The sequence below is a fragment of the Astatotilapia calliptera genome, chromosome 11 (assembly GCF_964374335.1).
Source record: "Astatotilapia calliptera chromosome 11, fAstCal68.1, whole genome shotgun sequence".
In the NCBI taxonomy this organism is placed as follows: domain Eukaryota; kingdom Metazoa; phylum Chordata; class Actinopteri; order Cichliformes; family Cichlidae; genus Astatotilapia; species Astatotilapia calliptera.
This window is the reverse complement of record NC_137432.1, coordinates 33,716,652-33,743,293: the sequence shown is the minus strand read 5'-3', so window position 1 is coordinate 33,743,293 and position 26,642 is coordinate 33,716,652. Positions and strand designations below refer to the sequence as shown.

Here is a 26,642-nt window from a genome sequence, read left to right as displayed (position 1 = left end):
TTAGTTTGCTGATGCTGTGACACCATGAGTGCAGAGGGTTACTGTGTCCATAACTGTCAGTGATTACCACAGACAGAGGTTATAAAATTGTAACTGTCTAAAGTGATAGCATTACAAAAAAATGACGTTAAATTAAATAATAACTGAATTTTCAGAACAAAGACTTCCAGATATTTTTCTTTTTATCACTTAAAAGAAAAAATAGTTAAATTCATGTAATACTTTAAGTAAAATAGCATGTGATCCAAATGTTTAAATCTGAAAACATTTGGAACCTCTGCATATAAATGTGGTTGCTGGTCAAATGGCCATGAACACGTGAGCACATGCAACCAAATGCTCAGGCCACTGACTGCTCTAAATGCTCAGTTTGAGACAGTTTTTTTCCCCTACTTTTGGCTCTGTGTGATGCTAATGAGAGACGATAACCTTAATCTCTGACTGTGCGTGAAGAAGCCCACCCACCTGCTATTCAAGCCTTTTTTTTGCAAGGGGCAACAGCTTGTTTCAGAGAGAGGTTGAACTGAGAGGATGTAGGAAGTATAAGATCGAGAATGATTACTTTGAATTGTGCAAAGCTACGCTAGAAGAGTCAAAGGAAAATAGACGGAACTGAAAATGAGTATGGAAGATCCAACTTAAGTTGTTTTTTTTTCAGAAAAAGAAAGAAAAAGGAAAATTATAAGAATTATGAATGGATATTATAAGTCAAGAGCAGGGTAATCAGTTTTTGGATATAGGCCGACATTTAGCATACAGATACAGCATTCGTGGTAAGAAAGCCGCTAGAATAGAATAAAATAATCCCTTAACCCACAAGGGGAAATCTGGGTGTAACACCAGCAAGAAAGACACATATACAAACAAACAGTACACAAGAGACAGAACAGAAACATACACAATTTTTACATATTTACATCAAGGACAATGGTTACCAAAAACAGACTACTGTACCGTTACTAGATTAAATAAAATTAAATGAAGTTAAGAGGCAAACCCTGGTTATAGTGTGAATCGGTTGATAAAATAGTGCAAATTACAGCGCTGATGTAAACATCTATGTTTGTTGGGAGCAGTTTTGATTGTACAGTCTGACAGCTGCAGGGAGGAGGACCTGCGGAAACGCTCCTTCATGCATCGAGGATGCAGCAGTCTGTCACTGAAGGAGCTCTGCAGTTACATATATTAGTCAGAATATAATGTGTTAAAATGTTTTTCTTAATAAAAAATACCAGATATCAGCATTGTTGAAAACTGCCTGTAGATTCATTGACTTAATGAATCCACTTAACCTTTTACTATTCTACTTCTTCATCCAAGTCATGCGGTGTACAGCTTGCTGATGCCTCATTACAATGGCACTGAAGTTTTCAGCAAGCTCTCAATTCTATTTTAATGTCAATGTGCTAAGTTGCCTATTGGCGTAAGACTTTGCATCAACATGTGTGATACCACACATGAAGCTTTGAACCCTTCGCCCTTAACTGTCGTTAGCTTCTCATTAGCATACACACTGCATAATCAGTTTCACATTAAGAGTAAAAAAGGAATGGTATGGCACGGTGTGTGTCATGTGTTAAGACAGCCAAAACAACTTATGATCAATCGCTCACAAACATCTTTTGATCATCTAAACAGTATTTAGACGTAATGAATAACCCGTCCTCTATGGGTCCCTTCCGAATCATTAGAAATTTGCTCTAACTAAAGCCGACTGCTTTCTGGTACTCGTTCTCGATGTCTCTCCCCTTGAGGCAAAGCAGCTGACGAGCTATTAGTGCTAATTACAGCTCTGCTTCATTTAGAAACCTCTCATTTAGACGTTGCCACCACACTTCACCTCCAGCAACTCAGACTTTTGGTATAAATCAGGAAATGTATGAGCTCAGTTGTGCTGTCTTTTTTTCTTTTAACTCCTGTGTCTTCACAGATTAAAACACCTCTGCAGTCTTTGAAGTGCTACTGGAGCGACACTGTGAAAAATCTTAGTTCTGTTTTTCTGCCAAACATGCTTGGTGTGCCGGCTCATCTTGCTTGGGAGGAAAACAATGAGGAATTTAAACAGTGAATGTGGCGCACAGAGGGTGATGGCTCGATTTCCTGTCTCAGATGGAACTTCTTGTGTTTTTAAAAAGCCCCCTAATGCAGCCAGTGACCCATTTTCTCAGCAGCTGGATCCTTTGAGTCGTTGCCGTTTGTTGTGTGCATGCCCAAGCATTTTTGTGGAGATTTCAAAGTTGCGAAAAGAAGTCATTATTTCTTCATCTCAGTCATTCAGACAGAATGAGGACACAATCAGATTCTATTTAAATAAGTAGATGACATCTGAAAAGTGCTCATTCTTAAGCATGTAGGTTTAATACATATACTTTCAGCAATGGACTCCAACAGACAAGATGCAGACAGCCAGAAAGTCTGCATACTGTAATTCAACACCTGTACACACTTGTTACTTGAATGTCAAATGACCAAAAAACGAAATTGATGTGGGTCAAAATGATTAAAGCAGCCTTTTTTTAATAAAAGAAAAATATCTGAGGGATAGATGTGGTCTCAAAAAATAAAATTAGTCGATCCCTGTACGACCTTCCCCATATGGAAAAGAAATAGAAAAAACTTATTAAAGACTTGCATAAGATGTGGCCTACTTCACATAGTGAATCATATAAGACTTATATGATTTACTCATGAAAGTGGCCACTTCCTCGTTACTCTCATATATTGTTTTAGTAAGTATCAAAACATACAAGTTTAATTTATATAATTTTTCAAGGGATCTTATATCTTTTTTCACTCTTGTATGCTTTTCATACAAGTTTCACACAAGACAGATAGAAACTTTATAAGATTTATATATATCTTTTCCATATGGGTCTGCATCAAATTAAGTAAGAAACAAGCCCAATCAACAGGACAGCAGCTCAAGTTATAAGGAAACTGGCCTGTTTAGGATGAGTTGTCGGCAACAGAGTAAGAAGCGACTCACTGACAGATGTTCATCAAACGAAATTGGAAATGAAGTGAGCAAGATGTTTGGAGAGCACCCGGTCCGCAGATGACTGTTTTTTCTTTTTTTGCTGCACTGGGAAGTTTGTTCCACTTTTTTTTTCCTTTTTTTTCCGCAAGTGGCAAAAACAACTATGAATATTTTAGAACAAGAAATAAACAAGTCAAGGATTAATATTTATGTTCCTAAGGGCATGTGAGTTGTTTTCACGGCTCCTTTGAAATATTTGATCCCAGTTAGTGCTGAGAGCTTGGCGCAAACAAAGCATTAATGAATAGATTTAGTACATAATTGATTAAATCTTAGAGTACAAGTGGTGTGTGACTGAAATGTGATATGAATAGAGGCGTGCTCTATTGGCACTGTCACCAAATCCTTCTAAGAGATCAGAGCCGTCGCAAAAGCACAAGTTTGAAGGGAGCAGAGACGACATTTTAACTTAATGTCAGTCAAGGAACAGAAAGTGAGAGGATGGATCCAAAGAAGCAGCTCTTTAAAAGAATAGTTGATTACTTTACATTCACTTAGTAAAGACATCAAAGGTTTACACCAATACATGTTACAGAGACTTATTGACACCTGTTTGGCGTTTTACAAGTCTCACAGGTGTAATTTGCAATTTAAACTAAACTGTCCAGACTGCATGCACCACATCCTCGGATCTGTAAGATCTTAGTGAGCATAACCTTTGAAGAGTCAATAAAATATACCCTGTTTATAAAATACCAAAGTTAGTACACGAGCAATGAAACTTTGGTTTTTGCTTTCATGCTGACCTTACGCTGAACAACTTCTATATGTAATTTTTGTGTGGCTGATAATGACAGTAAAGTTGTTTTTTGTCATCTGTATTAAGTTAGTCTGTATATTTTCGTCTTGGCTATGCAAATAGTGATGGTCAAGCACTTGAATATTGTCAGCAGCTATTTCAGCAAGAAACATTCGGGCAAATAATGGCAGCTGTGGTGAAAGGGTTGTTCCTTTTACACTCTGTTTTTTTTTGTATGTTTTCACCATGGGCGGCTAGGAAGAAGGTAGAGGTTGGTTGAGTACCAATTTGAAGGTGGTTCGATCCTCTACTCTTCATGTCAAATTATCCTTGGGCAAGATACTAAATCCACAGCTGCCCCCATTGGAGTGTGAGCGGCAAATGTTAGGTTCAAAGTGCTTAGGCATAGAGAAAAAATGTTATTTCATAAGAGAAAAGTAAAACTGTGTGTTACTATTTCCACGCGTTCTTATATGTTTAAAAAATGTCGTGGAAAGATGAAAAGTATTCAAAGGTAGGAAGGCATTACGACCACAGTCAGACAGCAGGCTTTCAATAGCCTCTTTGTGGTATTTACATTCGGTGAATGGGCTGTGGTTATGGGCTGTACTTTACTTTGCATCCATTCACACATACATTTATGCAGCACTTTTCATACTATACAAACAACCAGTCTGCAATTTGTGAAAAAGATCAGGAGCCTCAGTAGAACATGTAGACTATGAAGGCTACTAGTGTGTTGTTAGTCATTGCTGCTGTCAATCTAAAGTTTCCAGAGTAATTAAATTTTTTTAACTAGAAGTTAAAGTTTGGAACTTGAACTTAACTGTTAGATTGGAAAAATCATAAAACAAAATTGTGTAACAATCTAAGTAATTTACCTTTTTAATAATAATTTCCTATTATTCTATCCCACATGGGATGCAAGAAAATGACAATAATGCTATTATAACATGCCAGAAATAACTTACCCTTTCACATAAATGGTAAAATGGCCTGTATTTATATAGCGCTTTACTAGTCCCTAAGGACCCCAAAGCGCTTTACATATCCAGTCATCCACCCATTCACACACTGGTGATGGCAAGCTACGTTGTAGCCACAGCTGCCCTGGGGCGCACTGACAGAGGCGAGGCTGCCATGACACTGGCGCCACCGGGCCCTCTGACCACCACCAGTAGGCAACGGGTGAAGTGTCTTGCCCAAGGACACAACGACCGAGACTGTCCAAGCCGGGGCTCGAACCGGCAACCTTCCGATTACAAGGCGAACTCCCAACTCTTGAGCCACGATCGCCCCACATACTCTAGCAACATTTAGTCCTTCAATATCTAATATAAAATAACCTCCAAATGCAACTAAATTAACTGAAAAACATAATATAGTATATTCCAGTCTGCTTTGATGATAGTCTTCTTTTTACCACTATTTCCAGGATTTTTTTTCTTTTGTGAGGGTGCTTCATAATATGATAATCTGCTGAATCCATTTCCTTTTTCTCTTACTTAGCTAGCTGCAGTTCTCACTAAAATAGCCCATTGTGCTTGGTAGCATATTGAAAGCTATCCATGGATGATTGTAGATCTATAGCCATGGTAAAAAGAAAGCAGTAAGGTTTTAGATATCAGAACATAATAGAAATAATCAGATTCTTAACGGGCCTTAACAAATTCAACCACAGATAACAACATATTACTCCATGTCATTATTTATTCACCAAAAATCGAGCCAACAGGCAGAAGCAGTGTAAAAGTATATTGAAAGTATTGAAATATAATAACAATATAAGTTTTGGCAGTCTGAATCATAACACCATGCCACGAAGGAAAGACATCGCCAATGATTGTGAATGATCTTCAGCAATGATTTTGTTGCTGCCCATCCATCTGGCAAGGATTATAAAACCATTTCTCAGTCTTCAATGAGAAAGATTATTCATAAATTCAAAAAATTAAAGGCTGTTTCCAATTTTGGCTGGATTGGATGACCTAGGAAAATTTAACCCAAGGTCGGAGTAGCAATGCTAAGAGAAATAGCGGAAAACCCAAGAGCCACATCTCAGACCTCACATAGCATGTTATTCATGATAGTGCAACTATCTCGAGAAAGGTGTGTGTCTTATTTGGAAGAGTTGCCAGGAGAAAACCTCATCTCTCTAAAAATAACATGGCAGCCTGGCTTAGATTTGTAAAATTGCATCTGAACCAACCACAAGACTTTGCCAACAATGTCTTTGGACTGATCAGACCAATGTGGACATGTTTGGCCATAATGCAGAGTACCATGTGTGAAGAAAATTCACAGAATTCACCTGCTTGCTGCTACTACTGCACATTCACCTAATGTATATACTATTTATATAATGTTCTTCTTCTACCCCCCCCCCCATTTTTGCACATGTCGAGGAGCATTTCAGGTTACATCGTGGCTCAAGAGTTGGGAGTTTGCCTTGTAATCGGAAGGTTGCCGGTTCGAGCCCCGGCTTGGACAGTCTTGGTCGTTGTGTCCTTGGGCAAGACACGACACAAGACACTTCACCCATTGCCTACTGGTGGTGGTCAGAGGGCCCGGTGGCGCCAGTGTCCGACAGCCTCGCCTCTGTCAGTGCGCCCCAGGGCAGCTGTGGCTACAATGTAGCTTGTCATCACCAGTGTGTGAATGGGTGGATGACTGAATGTAGTGTAAAGAGCTATATAAATACAGGCCATTTACCTTTTTTTTTTTACATTTCACTGTGTGTTATACTTGTATAACTATGCTTGTGACAAATAAAGAACCTTGAACCTTGAAAACTAAACACTGCATATTAGCGCAACCACCTCACACCAACTGTCAAACACTGTGGTGGACGGGTAATGATTTAGGCCAGCGGTCTCCAACCTTTTTTACGCCACGGACCGGTTTATGCCCGACAATATTTTCACGGACCGGCCTTTAAGGTGTCGTGGATAAATACAACAAAATAAAACTAGTACCGGTTTTTATTTATTCATAAAACACGTGAAAATACCCAGGAAAACCGAGTTAATGATAAAAACGATAACAAAATAACGCTGAAAACCGATAAAAACCCTGAAAACCATACATTTCACACCTGAGCCTCAACTCTCGCGGCCCGGTACCAAACGACTCACGGACCAGTACTGGTCCGAGGCCCGGAGGTTGGGGACCGCTGATTTAGGCTATAAAAGAAGCCCACACCAACTCAATGACTTCAATTACTTTGCAGTCATTGAGTCAACTGCATACTCTTTATACTCTTATGTTTACTATGAATACCTCTATGTAAACTGTCTCTCACAGCTAAAGTGTGGCAGAAACAGGAAAATGATCTCAAGCACACAAGCAAAATCACAAAAAAGAATAGAATCAAGGTGTTGCAATGGCCCAATCAAAGTTCAGACTGCAACCTGATTGAAATGATTTGGATAAACCATAATAGCATTGTACATAAATAAATGCCTGCAATCCTCAATGAACTGCAGCAACGCTATGTACTTTAAGTTATAGCAGCTAAAAGTGAGTCATTAGGTGCACTTAGATTCAGACACTGCTTCTGTATTTCGGTTTAATAGTTAAATACATTTTGAAACAATGTAATATGTCATGTGATGTTATTTATCTGTGGTTGTATTTACCTAATTTTACATCCCGGTAAAGACTAAATATTTTTTATTCATGTCCTGACTGGAAAAAAAATCTGAGAAAAAAGTCAGAATTCTGACTTTTCATCAAAATTATTTTTTTTTCAGAATTCTGAGAAAAAAGTCAGAATTCTGACTTTTTTCTCAGAATTCAGGAAAAGAAGAGAAAAAAAAGACGTGCCCACTTTTTTTTCCAGTGGCCCTAATCCTCTTCCGTATAGAACAGACAGAAAATGTACCTTCTCTTTTTAGTTTTTTTACTTTCTTTCATACCATTATTGTAATCTTGGCTTGCAGTATAAACTGTTTCAACTTGCAGTGGAAAACCAACTATATCATATAGCTGTCAAAGTAGTGTTAAGCACTTTGAAGTATAGGTAAAGTATGTCCCCACTCAGGATAAAAATAAGTAAGCATTGGAAAAGATGCGTAGACCAGATGGGAAAAACCAGCAAACCACACCTAGCATACAACTCTTGTCTTATCCAGGACACAAAACTAGACTGATGGAGGCATCGGACTAATTTTGGGGTTCAGTATTTTGCCCAAGGACACTTGTGAAGCAGATCAGCCAGACACCTTGCAGTGACTAGCCACAGTCGCCCAGCTTGGCTTTTTCATTTTGGTACAGCAATGCAACTGTATATGAGCTCATTAGAGATAATGATTCATAATATCAATTAGCCAGTCAGAAAAAATAGTTTCTCCACAACAGAGTCTGTGGGAGGGACATTAGACTTTAGCACCGACTAAAATTTACTAGGGAACAATAAGTCTGATGTTTACTTAATGAATATAAGTTTTGAGAACAGTATACTGCTAGAGTATCTCTGTTGTAATTAATCATGTTAATAAAAAAGATACAGTGAAAGGTTTCTGTTAGCAATGCCCTTCTATCAAATACGGTGATCTCTAGCAGAGAGGAGAGTAAATGTTTGATGGGCATTTCAGGCAGGAACTAGAGTGAGTGAGATGGAGCTGAGAGCTATTTGATCTATCTTATTTTGAGTCAGACAGTGTAGCTCACAGCTATAATGTCAGGGCAAAAGATTAGATTCCCCATCGGCTTAGCAGTATAAGCACTCGTACAGTTAAACCGTGTATTTTGGGTAAAAGTACCCACTGAAGGTGTAATTTAGTGACCTATTTGAATAGTGATTTGTTTGATGTGGTTCCATTTTTCACTTTATGATATTGCTTTACAATTACTGACTTATTTTATCTCCCACTCACAATTGATGTCTCTCAAACCAATTTCTTTATCTATGTCTTTAGAGGTTTCTTTTAGTAACTTCACTCTTAACCCTCTCAAGGCAGGCGTTGCAGATTTGCAACAGTTAAAAACTAACAACCTGATTACCCCACATACATATTTTATGAGTTTTTTTTACTCAGAAGTACCACTGCAGGACTTGGTTGTGCATTAGCAACAAAAAGTTTAATTTGAGCCTGAGAGGGTTAAATCACACATAATGACACTAGATTATCCACTTGTCTGTTATGTGAACATGCCGTGTTGTTCTGCAGTTCACTCTTAAGCATAAAAAGATTTCCATTTGCAGTAATTGCCCCGACCCCTACTATGTGCATAATTGGAAACCTGGACATGGGGAGAGGAGCAGCAACAAGAGACAAGAACAGAACAGAGCAGGAGCATGCATGACAGCAGATTTGACACTGATGATGGAACGTTATGAAACAGCACAAAAAGGAGGACCTGGAATGAAGGTGGGTTGCAAAGCAGCTTGGAGCATGCAGCAGGCTAAAGCAGCTTAAATAGAGTGTCTTTATAATAACCGTACCTGAGCCTGGATTGTCTGAACTAAAATATATTAAAATGGAATTAAAAACAATTCGGTTTTTATTTCCAGAAAATTATGTTTTCGGTTATAATGCAATATTTTTCACCTCTTTTAAAGCTTTGTTTTCTTCATTGGCGTGGTTATGCCTCCCATCTATCTCTGGGCAAAATATGTGTTTCATACACAAAATATACTTCCTATTGAAATACTTTAACTATATATCCATACTGATGATTTGTATCCATGAACACACACACACACATGAATTAGATTACTTTTTTGTGACTATTTCATGTTTTCTAATGAGGCCGAGCTGAGTGGAAAACAAGCAACACAACACATCAGGAAGAAGCTGAGAAATCTATATTTTCCTGATTTATTTTGGCCATGTCAACAGACCTGCTAACACTTTGGATCTGTAGCATTCATCAGAATGTGGGAGAAAATGGAGGTCCTGTCATTTATATTCCTGATCCTATATCCTATGTACATTTTTGGATAGTATGACATGAATTTAAAACAAAGTAGTAGTAGTTAGCATCGTCGTCTCACAGCAAGAAGGTGCTCCACCAGCCTGACCGGGCCTTACTGTGTGGAGTTTGCTTGTTCTCCTTGCGTCTGCGTGGGCTCTCTCTGTGTACCCCACTCATCACCCAGTAACTATGGAATAGACTCTAGCCCCTGCACAGTCCTGAGCTGGAAAGTAAAATGTACGGAGGTAACAAGTTCTGTACTGAGTATTCTGTTTTTTTGTATTGCATATAAACTTGTTTAGATTGAAGATTTTAAACTAAAAATCATCTTTCAGTTCACCATGTGTCATATATTGAATATAGGGATCCAATACATCTCTCTCTGAGAAGGCATCTTTGATAGATTGCACCCTCTGGCAGGAAGAGCTACACATTAAAGTCCAATGAAATGCAGAGTGGCAGGGGAGCCATGTTTGGCCTCATGATAGTGTTTGGCTATGATATACACTGCATTCCCTGCTTTATGCTCTGAAAGGCACTGTCAGAGAGCTCTCTTTGTTTGTCCAGTATAGGCTCATCCACACCCATAGGGGCCTGTAAGGATATAGATGACTGAGGCTGCACTGCAATTAATGAATTGTTTGTGTAAACTGTGCCTTTAACCTATATCCTTGGTTACCATAACCTTGTTCCTTCGTTTTTTTTTTGCAAGAAAAACATCCTTTTGGTGGCATTTTGAGCAACGCTTGATTTGTTCAATTTTTCTTAAAACATCTGATTCGAAACCACAGGGCAAAACACTGAAAATTGCCATATTTCGAAGTACCACACAGATTCATAGTTCAGATTGATCTCATGTCACAAAAGGAGTTTTTCTTTTCCACTTCCATCCTCAGAAGTTGACATGAAATACAATGTACGGGGAGTTGTGCCTCATTGCTCTGACAGCACAGCAGTGACAAAGACACAGCGGATAAACATCCTCCCCTGCATGTCACTTCATGACAGGGTGAAGAAAAACTTTCAGGAGGACAAATTTGGCTTCATGTTCAGAAATTCACCAGATGAACCTTCTGACAACAATAAATGGACAAACATACAAATACCTAGAGTAATCAATAGTCAGCAACACAAAGAAAATATGAAAACAGAGATATTGATTACATTAGGCAAAAAGCCTGAAAGGCAGGGGAAACATGCTTTAGTTTAAAAATTCAGCAAAAGCATTTGCAGTAATACCTATGAAAGGAAGCTTAAATTTATGCTGAGGGGGAATAAAAGCACACATACAAACAAAAAACCAACAACATGCACATTACTACAAAAATATTGCCACTCACTTGCGTCCCACAGTGCTCCCATTCCTATGGATGCAAGTCACCTCCCGATTCTGGTAGCCCACCTGAATGTCCCAGAAGGGACTCTCTTGCCGGTTGAGGCGGTTCCTGGTACGCTTCTTCTGGATAAGCTCCCTAGTCTCGGGATCTTTTACTCCTGCCCTCTCCCGGAGCCCTTGCCCTTTGCCTTTCCTGCGTTTAACTTGGCGAGCTGTCCGAGTCTGCGGGAGGGCACAAGAGTTCCACGGTCCAACCCTGAGACTGTACATGCCCTCTGGACCTGTGCAAGGCCCTGGTTTGCAAGACTGGAACTCAGTCAGGTTGGGACAGGCAGCGCCTCCAAAAAGCGGAGGGACTAGGACACTGCGCACTCTGTTCCTGAGGCCTGTTCCACACGTTTTGGAGCAGGATGTCCATGGCGAGTACTCAGAAACCACACAATCCTGAGGGCAAGGGATCAAACATGCCTGCTCTAGACGAGGCTTGGGTTCAAAGTACTCACAGATGGCATCCTCTGCTGGAGATTCGTCTGACTTGAGTATGCAGCCCACCTCCCGGACCTGAATGCCCTCTTCGCCTCCACTGCACGTGAACTGCCGTGGGGCCCCAAAGGTCCTTGCTGATACTGGCACGCACTCATTCCAGGCACCCAGTTTCCAGTCATAAAGGTCCTTGTGCCAGTCGCACACACGGAAACAGTTTCTCTGGTTTGAGGGACGCTGTGCCTGGTCACAGTTGGTGTGAAGTGTTGTCCAGCCATCCACATGGGCACACCAGACTGCCCGGCTTTGGCTGCCACCCAGGCCGCAGTCGCTGCCCATACATCTTCCCCATGGACCTGGGAAACAAATGAACAACCTCAAATCACAATGAAGAAACATAAAACAATAATCCTTTCAGCTTTAAATGACAAGAAAAGCACTCAGGAGCATTGTAAGAAAACTTGTAAGGAAATTCTAAACACAACACATCACAATACGGCTTTGAAGAAGCAGGAAATTATATTAGCAGGAATAAAAGATGCTAGTCAGATTGGAGGAAGTGAAACAAAACAGCATAATGCCACAGGCTGGACTCGATTGAAAGTGTAGAATAAACAAATAAGCCATATTTATCCTAATAATGATGAATGGAAGGCACTAATGCCACTTCATGTGTACCTTTAAAACAGAAATCCATATGGAAGCATCAGTTAATCAAATGCTTGAAACCTAATTCTAAACCAAGACTATTTCATTTTCTTTTTCTCAGCTAAGAAAAAGGCACATAATACATCTTCAAGGATGACACAGTAAATTCACAGACTCCTTTAATATGGCCCTTGATGTAAATGTGCTGAAAAGCTGTCAGCAGCTGAAGTGAGTGCAAAAATGTGTCATATTAAATAAAAATAATCCGCCGCCTTGTTTTTGCACGACACTTCGGTCAGACACAGTGATTCTTTCTGCATGGTAAAAACTGGGTGGCTGCCATTGAGGCGGGGAGGGATGATTAGGCAATGCAAACACAATGTGCAACAGTAGAGATTATAGGTGATCAAATGCAAGTGTCTGAAAGTTAATTTACAGGGGCAATGAGTTATCTGTGGCGTTTATCAAAGTCTATTGGCAACCAGCAGAAATTGCCACAAACATCAATAAACGTATATTTCTTGGTACACAAGAGTTTGGCAAAGTCTTCCCTTGTCCCCATTTACTTAACCCTCTCAAGGCAAGCGTTGCCGATTTGCAACAGTTAAAAACTAACAACCTTTATGAGGTTCTTTTTACTCAGAAGTACCACTGCAGGACTTGGTTGTGCATTAGCAACAAAAAGTTTAATTTGAGCCTGAGAGCGTTAATGACAGCACAGACTGAACAGACAGTACATAACAGGACTAGAGGAGGGGAGAGGTTGCTGTATATGTGGTTTAATAATTAAATATACTGCTGGTACTGACTCAGGAATACCGACATGTAACCTCAAATAAAAAGATGTTCTATATTTTTCTTATTGTCTGAAAGTTCAATTACAATGTCAAAATCATGACATGATCTTGTTAAATGATTTGTTGCAGCCTGTTTAGATTAGCCTCCTACCATTCATCAGACCCCTCTTTAAAGTTAACATAACACGCTTGGCTGCTCAAAGGTATCTTTTACAAAGAAAAGCCATTATGACAAAATATGTAAAAGTCTTTATTTGGCAGCTACAGTTACTTCTAGTTTTCTGAAAATAAGCATTTTTTCTTAAGCATGTGGCTACAATACAACCGGACCTTATCGCTAAGTGGTTTGCTGGCATGTGGTGAATAACACTGGCCTACAGTCAAACTGCTTTTGATATAAATGTAGTCAGACATTACTAATTTAGTGTTACAGCAACTGAAAATGATGCTTAAAATTTTCAGTCATTATATGCTATTCTCTTAGTTTAAAGATCAAAAGTTATCAATCAAAACCAAAAAATGACTTAAATACATTTTGACTGTTGAATGTTGGAGAAAAAAAGGCCCAAATGGGGATATGTGTTGATTTTCAGGTGACCATTCGTCCTATAATATGCATTCAATTTTCCATTTTATATCGCAATGTACTGTTCTCTTGTGATTGTTAGTGATGAAACCAACATTTTTTGGATTCTAGATCCAATCTAATCCAAAATGCTGCAGCAAGAATACTGACAGGGACTAGAAAGAGAGAGCAGATATCTCCTGTTTTGGCTTCCCTTCATTGGCTTCCTGTTAAATCCAGAATTGAATTCAAAATCCTGCTCCTCACATACAAGGTCTTAAATAATCAGGCCCCATCTTATCTTAATGACCTTGTAGTACCATATCACCCTATTAGAGCACTTCGCTCTCGCTCTGCAGGCCTACTTGTTGTTTCTAGAGTATTTAAAAGTAGAATGGGAGGGAGAGCCTTCAGTTTTCAGGCCCCTCTTCTGTGGAACCAGCTTCCAGTTTGGATTCAGGAGACAGACACTATCTCTACTTTCAAGATTAGGCTTAAAGCTTTCCTTTTTGCTAAAGCTAGGGCTGGACCAGGTGACCCTGAATCCTCCCTTAGTTATGCTGCAATAGACATAGGCTGCCGGGGGATTCCCATGATGCATTGAGTTTTTCCTTTCCAGTCACCTTTCTCACTCACTATGTATTAATAGACCTCTCTGCATTGAATCATATCTGTTATTAATCTCTGTCTCTCTTCTACAGAATGTCTTTTATCCTGTCTTCCTTCTTTCACCCCAACCGGTCGCAGCAGATGGCCGCCCCTCCCTGAGCCTGGTTCTGCCGGAGGTTTCTTCCTGTTAAAAGGGAGTTTTTCCTTCCCACTGTTGCCAAAGTGCTTGCTCATAGGGGGTCATATGATTGTTGGGTTTTTCTCTGTATCTATGAAGCGCCTTGAGGCGACTTATGTTGTGATTTGGCGCTATATAAATAAAATTGAATTGAATTGAATTGAATAGATAATTGATGAAACTGACATTTTGCAATGCCACAACATCCCACCTAGGCTCAACACCCTGACCTGGCTTGGACAGCTCTAATTAAATTCGGAGCAGCTGTTATTTATTTTAACTGATATAAAATAATGCTTTATTTTCTAATGTGATGTTTCATATTAAGTCTGTTCTATACCGACTGTTTCCCAATTTTTAAGATGTTGCGATTTAAAAAACTTGTTGGTAACCATAAATAGACACAAGTTTGACAATTTAGTCAAATTGAAATTGAAACACCTTGGTATTTTAATTGTCATATCTGGATTCAGCACATTTTAATCTGCATGCTTAGAGGTTAAATTGATACTGCTGATTCCTTTGCAGAGCATCTGTTAGTGTAATGCTTCAAATCCACAAGGAGCAGAAGTATCCGTCAGCATACCGAAGGTCTAGTAATGTGCTGCTTAAAACAGTCTCCAACAAAAGCACTATTTATTTCTGTTTCAAAGGTGTTGCTAAAACCTTTGAGCATTTTAAGTTTTAGCAATCAGCCCCTTTCTACTTATGGATAGTTTAATCGCATCCTTTGTCTGATCCTAAGTACTTTTGACCTTAATGGAAAACATCGTGATGAGATGGAAAGGTAAAGGACAACTGAAGGACAATTTATAGGGACTTAGGTAAAGTAGTGAAATGACGTGCTCAGAGAATCCGGCTGCACTTATAGTAAGTGGATTAATGATATGGTTGATGACACACCATTTTATTGTAGTAAGACTTTACCTAAGATCTTTGTTTGTCTTGTATAACAATAGAGACCTTAAAGGGGCTTCATAAAATGGATTTCCTGGACTCTACTAAATTAAACTGTTTAGGAACAGCATGTGCGGGTGGGTATCTCTGTCTGAGATGATCATATTAGGAATATGCCCTCTGAATATGCCTGAAACGGAGTATTTAAAGCAGTTTGAAGGCTGAGCTTTTGTCTCATGGCCTAAACTCATTATTTCAACCTTTGCCATGTTTAAATTAAATACAAGCATGCACTATTGTAATACAGGGTGGGCCATTTATATGGATACACCGTAATAACATGGGAATGGTTGGTGATATTAAAGTCCTGTTTGTGGCACATTAGTATATGTGAGGGGGCAAACTCCTCAAGATGGGTGGTGACCATGGTGGCCATTTAGAAGTCGGCCATCTTGGATACAACTTTTGTTTTTTCAATAGGAAGAGGGCCATGTGACACATCAAACTTATTGGTAATGTCACAAGAAAAACAATGGTGTGCTTGGTTTCAACGTAACTTTATTCTTTCATGAGTTAGTTCACAGCCATTGATTGACATGTCAAAGAGATTAACATGAGAGGAGTGGATCGAAATTGTGTTGATGTCTGGTGAACGCAGTAACCGGGTCATTGCAGCAGATTTCAATGCAAGACACCCTACGAGACCACCCATCTCCCATGCTACAGTTAGCAAACTGCTTGCTAAGTTTCGTGAAACTGGTTCAGTGTCGATTTGCCAAAATGTGGACGCAATAAAACTGTCACTAATGAAGAAACATCAGTGGCTGTCCTAGCTTCACTCAGCAAGAGCCCACAGCATAGCACTCGCCGCATGTCACTGGAGAGTGGCATTAGTCGAACATCCCTTCGGCAGATATTAGCTAAATGGCACCCTTACAAACTCCAGCTACTGCAGCATCTCAACAAGGATGACCCAGATCGGCGCACAGAATTTGCAGAATGAGCAAAACAAAAATTGGAACAGGACCCTCAGTTCACGCAGAAGATTTTGGGGCAACTGTGGCTCAGGGGGTTGGGAATCGCATCTGTAACCGGAAGGTCGCCGCTTCGATCCCTGGGCTCTCTGTCCTGGTCGTTGTGTCCTTGGGCAAGACACTTTACCCTACCGCCTACTGGTGTTAGCCAGAGGGGCCGATGGCGCGACATGGCAGCCTCGCCTCTGTCAGTCTGCCCCAGGGCAGCTGTGGCTACAACTGTAGCTTGCCTCCACCAGTGTGTGAATGTGAGAGTGAATGAATAGTGGAATTGTAAAGCGCTTTGGGTGCCTTGAAAAGTGCTATATAAATCCAATCCATTATTATTTGTTCAGTGATGAGGCAAACTTTTATGTGAATGGTGAAGTTAACAAAGAAAACCACCGCTATTGGTCTGACACTAACCCACATTGGATGGATCCCTCCAAGACTGTTGGAACATCAAAAGTGATGGTTTGGTGTGGTATATGGGGTACAACGATAGTGGGTCCATTCTTCATCAATGGAAACCTCAAGGCCACTGGATATTTGAAATTGCTACATGATGATGTGTTTCCCTCTTTATGCACTGAAGCTGGCATGTTCCCTGAGTTTTTCCAGCAAGATGGTGCACCACCACATTATGGGTGCCAGGTCCGAGCCTTCCTAGATGAACAGTTTCCTGGAAAGTGGATTGGTCATCGTTGGCCAGTTGAATGGCCCCCAAGGTCTCCCGATCTGACCCCCTTAGACTTTTATCTTTAGGGTCATATGAAGGCAATTATCTATGGTGTGAAGATACGAGATGTGCAGCACCTGAAACTACGGATACTGGATGCCTGTGCTGGCATTTCTCTGCAGTGTTGCTATCAGTGTGTGAAGAGTGGGAGGAGAGGGTTGCATTGACAATCCAACACAATGGGTAGCACATTGAACACATTTTATAAGTGGTCAGAAACTTGTAAATAACTCATAAAAGAATAAAGTTACGTTGAAACCAAGCACACCATTGTTTTTCTTGTGACAATACCAATAAGTTTGATGTGTCACATGGCCCTCTTCCTATTGAAAAAATAAAAGTTCTATCCAAGATGGCCGACTTCTAAATGGCCACCATGGTCACCACCCATCTTGAGGAGTTTGCCCCCTCACATATACTAATGTGCCACAAACAGGACTTTAATATCACCAACCACTCCCATTTTATTACGGTGTATCCATATAAATGGCCCACCCTGTAGTATAAATATGACAGAAAATAAGGGAAAGTATACATTTAACTACAACTTGAAAAAAAACTGAATAAAGAACACAGGGTCTAATTTATGTTTCACCACAAAAAAAGCTGACATTACTAAAACCGTCTTAACCCTGTCAGCCCAACTCAGCCGGCACACCAAGGAGGCTGCAGAACACTCATCAACACAGGGTGGCTGCACTCTGACTGTGTTATCCAAAGGCTATTGATACTACAAAGGAAAAGAAATCACACTAATTGGGAAACTTCAGTTCAATCCCACATTAACCTCTCAGCTAATTGATTACTATCCGGAGCTGAGCCCGGAGCTGGACTCTTTGCAGGAGACGGGCGGTAAAGGTAAGGGCACCTCTTGCTGACCCAGATCCAGATAAAAATCCTGGCAAGCAATCAGGAGCACAGTTCCAAAAATGGAAGCCTATCATGAAGCTGCCTTGTAGTCTGGTCTTCAGTGTCAGCAGCCAATGTGCCAGACAGGAGTCATCGTGATGAAGCATACACAGGAGCCTCTAAGCATATTTGAAATGGCTGGTTTACCTCACATTGTATCAACACGCCATTTGATCAAGTGATCTCTGCCTACTGGGAATCTACAGACTCAGCTCACAACTCATTTGTAGAACTTGTGGATTTGAGAAGAAGAAGTGAAATATATTTAGGATGCCCAGTGATGAATTCTCAGTTCAATTTAATTCAATTTATATAGCACCAAATTACAACTGTTGCATCAAGGTGCTTTACACGGTAATACATGATAAAGACCATACAATATACAGGAAAAAAAAATGGACAAGCATTTGGTGACAGTGGGAAGGAAAAACTCCCCTTTAACAGGAAGAAAGCTTCGGCAGAATCAGGCCCAGGGAGCAGCAGCCAACTGGTGTGACTGGTTGGGGTTGATGGGAGGAGAGCGAGAAAACAATAATAACTAATGATGAAATGCAGAGTGGTGCATAAACACAAAAGAAGCAGTGCATTATGGGAATCCCCCAGCACCCCAGGCCTATTTGAGTGGTTGAATTTTGACGTGATGTACATTTTTAATCGAATCCAATAATTGAAAAATGTGTACTAGAGGTTTTTGTCTTCACAATACAAACTGACAAAGACAGAGAATATTATCTTGAGAGCTGATATTCAGTTCCAAGCAGAAGAAATAAAATGTATCCAAAACCAAAAATGCAGCAGAATCAGACACATCCCACTCATATCTAATCTATCCCAGACAGAAGTTATCTCCTCTAAGACTGCTCTCTGGCACTGCCCTTCAGCACTCCTCGGGCTTAGTAATGTGGAGTTAAAGAGTGGTTAAAGGTCAAAATGCTTGGCCCTATTCAACATGATCTAAGTAGAACAGTGGCAGCCTGTAGTCTTATGTATCTTCTCAGAAGAGAAAGTTTGCTATGTCTGATCTTTACAGTTGCTTCCATGTTATGTCGCTCTGTTCAGACACAAAGCTGGAGCAAGGCCTTTTCTCCAAATGTAAATCAATGTGAAAGTCGTGTAGCTTACAGCTAACCTTTCAATATTGCTGCAGTCTGACAGGTTCATTTAACATTCTGAAAACAAAGTGTGTCTCGCCTCCATTTATCACAAAGTATTCAAAGAATTATCCATTACTGTCACTCGGCTGCACATCACACATTTGACACATGTCTGATTAGTAATCTTTTGACACAAAAAAACAGGTGTCATACAGAAAAATACAACCCACATTTGGGCAAGTCATTCAATTGTGTTACATTTATATTAATTTTCTTCTGGATTTTACTTGATATCAGAAGACAAATACACAAACACAAGCCCACATATTGATGAAACTTAACAGACGACTATGTTATAAAAGTGCATGTACAGAAGTCCCAGTTTTAGCCAAATATTCTTTTGGCTGCACATTATTGTAGATAATAGTAATGTTATTGATAACCTCATCATGTAAAATTATTCAACTTTAAGTGCTCATGTCATTAATGTGATATTTTGACTTGTGATACATCAAACAATTTTACCACTGAAAATTGTGAGATACATTTGCCACATGCAATAAACTACTGGAACAGCTACTAATGCATAATTTTGACACTTGTTGGTAGTTGTTGGATATTTATATAGGCTTAACCACCCATCCCTCATTTATAATATTTGCTTCAGAAAGCAAATTAAAAATGAATGCATGTTTGGGGTAGTGACCTCTGTCAGAGCACTAGTGTTTGAACTACATTGGCTGTCACCACTCCATAGTAAGACATGACCAACACTTTGAGAAGGTATGAATGTTGACAGAAGGGTTTTTCAGATGACCTGCAAGATTAATGTATGAGGGGAAGTGCGGTAAGAGCATAATACAGTATAACACAGGAAAATTAATTTAAGCATCATAGGAATGCTCTATGAGGTAAATGTGCTGATGCTGCGAGCCCATTAAAAAAGGACCCAAAGGCAGACTAAACAGGAAAAGTGGAAGCTAACAAAAATAAAGGACGAGTTTAAGCTAATAAATACTTACAGGAATCCCAGAAACACGAATTTTTGCACTGAGGTTAAAAAGTCCAAAACAAACACACAGTAGGGGTGTGAATACCTTTAATAAATCTGAAGATGAACTTGAGGTGGACACAGCCAGGAAAGACAGACTTACAAATATTGGAAGGGAACAAATGGACACAGGGTACGCAAAAAGACAAAGATGGGAAGTAAAACAACCAATAGTGGTAGCACATCTGTCAATCTCCCACTTCACTTTTTCTATACTGATAAACAGGATGCTGAGATAGTTTTCTAGTTGTGAACCATGGCCTCAGATTTGGAGGCGCTGATTCTCATTCCCACCACTTCACACTCGGCTGTGAACATTTTAGTGCAAGCTGGAGGCCACCAACCGAATCACCTTCCAAAACGAACCAATACTGATGATTCAATGCGTGGGAAGGCAAATCAGAGTCTGCTCTATTGTGGTATTGTCTTTATGGTATGCCTGTTTATGTGTTATTACATTTAAGCCCATTCTCATTCCTGGGACATCACTTAATGTTGTTTTATCAGAGCTGCTGGAATGGATCTTTTATGGAAAAGGTGTCCTTTGTAAGCAGATTTTGATGCCTATGGTTATTGCATTGTCACATGCTACTCATCATTTTTCAGTGTGCAGTTACTGTTGTGAAGGGGGTATTTTACCTCAAACCAAAATCGTTCCATAAGCCTAACCAAGAAGTTTTTATTTTTTAAGACTGAGCAGAAGAACAAAAAACAAAAAGAAACATACAAAACACAAAATGCAAACCAGAGTTTAACACACCTGTGATTTAATCCACTGCAACCCTGCTATAACCATTTATTACAGGCACTGTAGGACTCTAAACAGTGACAATTAATATTGTAACAGCTGGTGTGTAAAGCTACACCTGGTAAGTAATAAGACGACACAGGTGTTATCTAACTGACTGCATTATAGCACGTCATAGGTTGAATTACTCTCGTTTCCGCTTCTGCTTCTTTTTTCATAATTCATGACTGAATTGACCATAGAAATTAAATTACTTCTTTTCAGAGCAACGCAGAAGCCAAGAGCACATTAATATGCAGAGAAATCAGGTACTTTGAAGATGAAAAAAAAAAATCTGAAAGTCACCAAAAAGAAGGGAAATGATCTAAAGGCACTTTTACCTAGCTTCAATCATAATGAAATTATCTATTTCCTGTAATACTCAGGGCCCCAGCAGGTCCCCCGGGAGTCCTCGGGCCTCATAATGGGATCTCTCCTCCGAGCACTATATGTGAAGTGTAATATCCTCACTGTTGGGGTGAGAGTCTGATCTCTGACTGGGCCTCGAGTGTCTATTTAATGAACAGCTTCTTTGTCCCTGCAGGGTTAGCTTCACTAATGAATGGGTCACTGTAACACTCGCTCTCTTTCTCGCTGCTTGTGTTTGTTTGTTATTTCTCAAATCCACAACTGGGTCCAGCACTCAAAGACAGGACCTTTCTCTCGGCCAGGGTCGAGGTTCATCTCAGGATCATCGCCGCTGACTGGCTGCCGCTTCACTGCGATGTTACAGCCAGTGGATGTGTCTTGACTTCAGAGCTGTCAGTTCTGCTGTCATGTCCAACTATATAAAAAAGGTCAAATAAAATACGAGTTGCTTTGCCACAATCAGCAAAAATTTGGTGTTCTTGAGACATTCAGGGTCAGTGCAGTGTTATATATGTGGAAATTTAGCCACAGCTGAACAATGTCAGACTCCTACAGCAGCAGGAAAGTGTCAGTATGTTGTAGAGTAATAAGAAACAACAGTCTGAAGAGTAAAAGTGAGGTTATGTATCTAAGGGCTGGCTCTCCCACACAATTTCAGTGAAAGAGAATGAATTCAGTCAAATTGTCAGATTAAATCAAATCTCAGAAATATGATTTCACACAGGTCTGATTTTATGGATGACTATATTTATTATATGGCAGGTCATAAATAACCCTTCTTTTAGCATTTTCATAATATTCTAAGGTTTGTTAAAGCGTGGAAGCAAAGTGCTTTTTTCACGATGAAGAGATGGTGTTTTAAGTTTCATCCTCGGAAATTGATTCATCAGTTCCACAGCAGTACTGCGAGATGTCAGTTTGATTATGTAAGCTCAATTTTTTATTCAAAGCTCCAACGCTGTACATGAAACTACTGTTGTTTGAGTAGCTGAAAAGCTCCTTTCTAAGAGTTCAGCTCTCCATGTAGCATCACAGTTTAGACAGAATTAACCGTATGAACTACAATGGGATAATTGCATGTTTGCATAGCCTTTGGAAGAACTAAGCATTACCACATTGGACTTGCCATGTTGAGTCACATTAGGCTCTGCACTGCATTTGTTTGCCGAGAGCTACAGAACAAATCTGCACAAGGCAAAGGCCAACTGTGCATTGTTATTGTGTTTAAAGAGCACAGCCAGCTATAAATACTGCCATTTCTTGTTGGGCATGGTCACAAAGTCATTATTTAGCACCAGATGGATACCAGCCCTTTAGGTCCAAATGGGCAACAATGTGCCTGAAAGGTTATTGTGGAAAAGAGCAAAAGTTAAAGGAGAAAAGAAGAGAACCAAAGGCTAGCCCTCAACATCTGAAGGAATACTTTGAGCAGCTTAGCATTCATGGATGATTGTTAACCGTAGCCTGCCTTCAGTGTGATTGGTGCCCAGGGCTGTGCAGCGTTAAGCCACATTGACTAAAGCTCTCTGCTCACACTTGATCTAAATTTCATTAACTGTAATACCATGATTGTGCTTGCACGGCTTGAAGGAGCTCCTCTGACTCTTTTATTCATTGCGTCCAACAGACGCAGACGTTTCAACAAGTCACACAATATGAAATAAGTCCTCTCAATTTTTATCTGGGCTCCTTTCTGCATGCAGTATCTGCATACTCCATATTACAGCTTAATAAGAGCAACAGGGTGCTACAGTCATTTAATGTGTATATTCATTTTCATTGGTGTTTTGAATTGAAGCTTAAGAATCATGCTAATTTATTTTTATCCTAACACTCAGCCATTATATTTATCTTAATTTTACTTCATATTCACCATCATCAGTTCTGCCAAACAGACATAGATAAATTAGATAAATGGCTTGATGGACATCCAAGGTACTGATATTCCAACATTTTCTGTCAAATGGCAAAAACTTCAGTGCATTACTGCATTTGTGTAGAACAGCTATTATGTCATGCTACTATGATATGTCGGCAGTTTCTTTAGGACTGCATAGTCAGACTGAGGCACTTTTGACAGCCAATGTGTGGAATCTGGACCTACAATGACTCCTCCTTTTTTATTACTTTATTACTTGTGCAAAAGTGTCACCACTCCACTAGCATTTAACTTGATTCCAACGTTTTAAATAATGTCCACATGTATATAGTGCTGCAGAAACTGTGTACTGTGTATTGCTGCTCTTCTTTAGGTGGTGAGCCCTTTTCATTAAATGATATATGGTCTTATGTCACACTTTTATTCTTCTTCTTTTCTACCTGAGCACTCAAAGCCCTTTATAGAACATGCCTCATTCACCAAATCATACTCATTCATACAAGCACATTTTCCACACCTAGGTGCTTTCTGTCTAACGTTCACACACATTCACACCTTGGAGAGCAACTTGGGGTTCGGTATCTTGCCCAGTAATAATTTGGCATTCAGACTGAAGGAGCAATGGATGAAACCAACAACGTTCCAGTTAATAGATGACTTGCTCTATCTCCTGAGCAACAGCCACCCACTACAGCAGTTAGTTGTGGTGTGCGCCACACAAGAGGAGATTATCCACCCGTCTGTTTATCGCGAGCAGTACCTACATAGAAAATGGACAGTATAGGAAAGAACTTCTTTATCTCAACAAAAGCAAAATGATTTTGTTGCTTAGTTCGGAAATACTGTAGATGGGAAGGCTTTGTGCCTGGGAGGCACTGACCAACCAACCAACCAACCAACCAACCAACCCCCCCCAAAGAAAGTAAAAATAACAAAATAAATTTAAAAAAAATTGCTGACCCCCCTCGGCAAGACTTTCTCATGTTGGTAATAATTTCAGCAAGAGGGAGGAAGACACCCTTCAGTTGAAACATTAACTTGTTATTTAAGACAGATTATTATTGATTTTAAAAACTTATTTGATCTTTATATGCATCTCCTTTAAGTATCAATTGCATCAGCAGAAAAATAACGAGGCATATAATTATTTTCTTTCTCTTTTTTTCCATATTTTTTTTTTAAGTAACCTATATTTAAAAACAGAATAATAAAACTAGAAATTCTGTTTTTGGTGTGCCACCCTGATATTTTTTAGTGGCCCCCGGATTGCCACCCATATTAAAAACTTCTGGAGACGCCCCTGATTTCAGGCAGTTCACTTTAATAATTGTTTATGCTGTAAATTCTATCATCTGGATATTGCACAGATGAATGCAATTTGTTTTTTAGGGCACAGGATGTGTCCATATATGAGTGAGTACAAAGCTAGGGCTCAATAAATAAACAAATTTTCAAATTCAAATTCAAATTTTTATTTGTCACGTACACAGTCATACACAGTACGATATGTAGTGAAATGCTTGGACAACTGCTCGTGACCTAAAGAAAACAAAAAAGGAAAAGGCTATGAATAAGATAGGAAATAAATATGAAAAATTAAAAAGGGTAAATTTAACTAGGAAGGAATAAAATATAAATTAAGGTTAAAAATGAAATAACTGTACAACACAAATTAGAATGAAGGGTAAATTTAACTGGGAAGAATAAGATAAAATATATAAATTAAAGTTGAAAATAAAATAACTGTACAACAAAATACACAATATAGAACTATATAAGAATGTATGAAGAAATCTAAATATAAATAAATATATACACAATAACAGCAGCTGTACAAGTATTAACCGGAAATGAAGAATATAGTGACCAGTGTTGTGCAAAACCAAAGTCCAGAAAGTCCAGTGTGTGTGTAAGAACCATATGTGTGGGTCAGTACTGTGTGGTGGTGTGATTGAGAGACCGTATCGCCTGCGGGAAGAAGCTCCTCCTCAGTCTCTCTGTGTTGGTCTTCAGGGAGCGCTTTCCTGACCTCAGCAGAGAGAACAGTCTGTTGTTGGGATGGCTGAGGTCCTTCACGATCTTCCTGGCCTTGGTCCAGCACCGCCTGCTGTAGATTGAGTGCAGGTCAGGGAGCTCGGAGCGGATGGTGCGCTCAGCTGACCGCACAACCCTCTCTAGAGCTCGTCTGTCCTGCATGGTGCTGTTCCCGAACCAGGTTAAGATGTTTCCCGCCAGGATGCTCTCTATGGTGCACGAGTAAAAGTTCCTGAGCACCTTGGAGGGCAGTTGGAAGTCTCTCAAGCGTCTGAGGTGGTAGAGACGCTGTCGGGCCTTTTTCACCACAGTGTTGATGTGACAGGACCATGACAGGTCCTGCGTGATGTGAACTCCGAGGTATTTGAAGCTGTCCACTCTCTCCACTGGGCACTCGTTGATGACGGGGGTCTGGTAGTTCCTCTCCTGCTTAGTGCTGAAGTCCACTATCAGCTCCTTTGTCTTACTGACGTTTAGAAGGAGGTTGTTCCTCTGGCACCAGTTCTCCAGATTCCTAATCTCCTTCAGGTAGGCCGTCTCGTTGTTATCAGAGATCAGGCCCACCACGACGGTGTCGTCAGCAAACTTGATGATGGTGGTGGAGCTGGTAGTGGCCACACAGTCATATGTGTACAAAGAGTACAGCAGGGGGCTCAGAACACACCCCTGGGGGGCTCCAGTGCTGAGAGTGGTGGAGGCTGAGACATGTCCGCCCATCCTTACTGCCTGTGGTCTGCCAGTTAGGAAGTTGGAGATCCACTGACACATAGATGAGCTGAGTCCCAGATGCTCCAGCTTGGTGGTGAGTGTGGAGGGAATTATGGTGTTAAATGCAGAGCTGTAGTCTATGAAGAGCATTTTAACATAATTCCCCCTTCTAGTGTCCAAGTGAGTGAGTGATGTGTGGAGGAGATGAGAGATGGCATCGTCTGTGGAACGATTTGGACGGTAAGCGAACTGTAGTGGGTCCAGTGTGTCTGGTAGTGAAGAAATGATGAAGTCTCTGACCAGGCGTTCAAAGCACTTCATCACTACTGAGGTGAGGGCTACAGGGCGATAGTCATTGAGAGAAGCAGGGTGGGGTTTCTTCGGGACAGGAACAATGATGGACTCTTTGAAGCATGTGGGGATCACCGACTGAGATAAAGAGATGTTGAATATCTCAGTGAACACAGGAGCTAGCTGGTATGCGCAGTCTCTGAGGATACGACCTGGGATGCCGTCTGGTCCTACTGCTTTCCTGGTGTTCACTCTCTTGAAGGCTCTCCTTACTTCATGCTCGGAGATGACGAGCACGTTTCCGGTGCTGGTAGTATCTTCCTGTCTGCAGCCGTTAGCGCCGCTAACACTAGCATTGTTGGAGACCTTAGCTGCAGCCTCGAAGCGAGCATAGAAAGTGTTCAGCTCGTCTGCCAGAGTCACGGCCGCGTTCGTCATACCGGTTGTTGGTGCTTTATAGTCCGTTATTGTCCTTAGTCCCCGCCACAGGCTCCTAGAGTCACTCTGTTGGAGTTGTGACTCTAGTTTCCTCCCGTAGCGCTGCTTCGCCTCTTTCACCG

General features: G+C 40.3%; 1 protein-coding gene across 1 annotated transcript in view; it reads right to left on the bottom strand.

Annotated features, from left to right (window-relative positions):
* thsd7ab (thrombospondin, type I, domain containing 7Ab) overlaps positions 1–26,642 on the bottom strand; it is a 212,502-nt gene that overhangs the window by 127,302 nt on the left and 58,558 nt on the right. Inside the window, exon 2 of the mRNA XM_026184250.2 lies at positions 11,036–11,870. Coding sequence (XP_026040035.1) covers positions 11,036–11,870 — 835 coding nt within the window. The remainder of the gene's footprint in view (positions 1–11,035; positions 11,871–26,642) is intronic.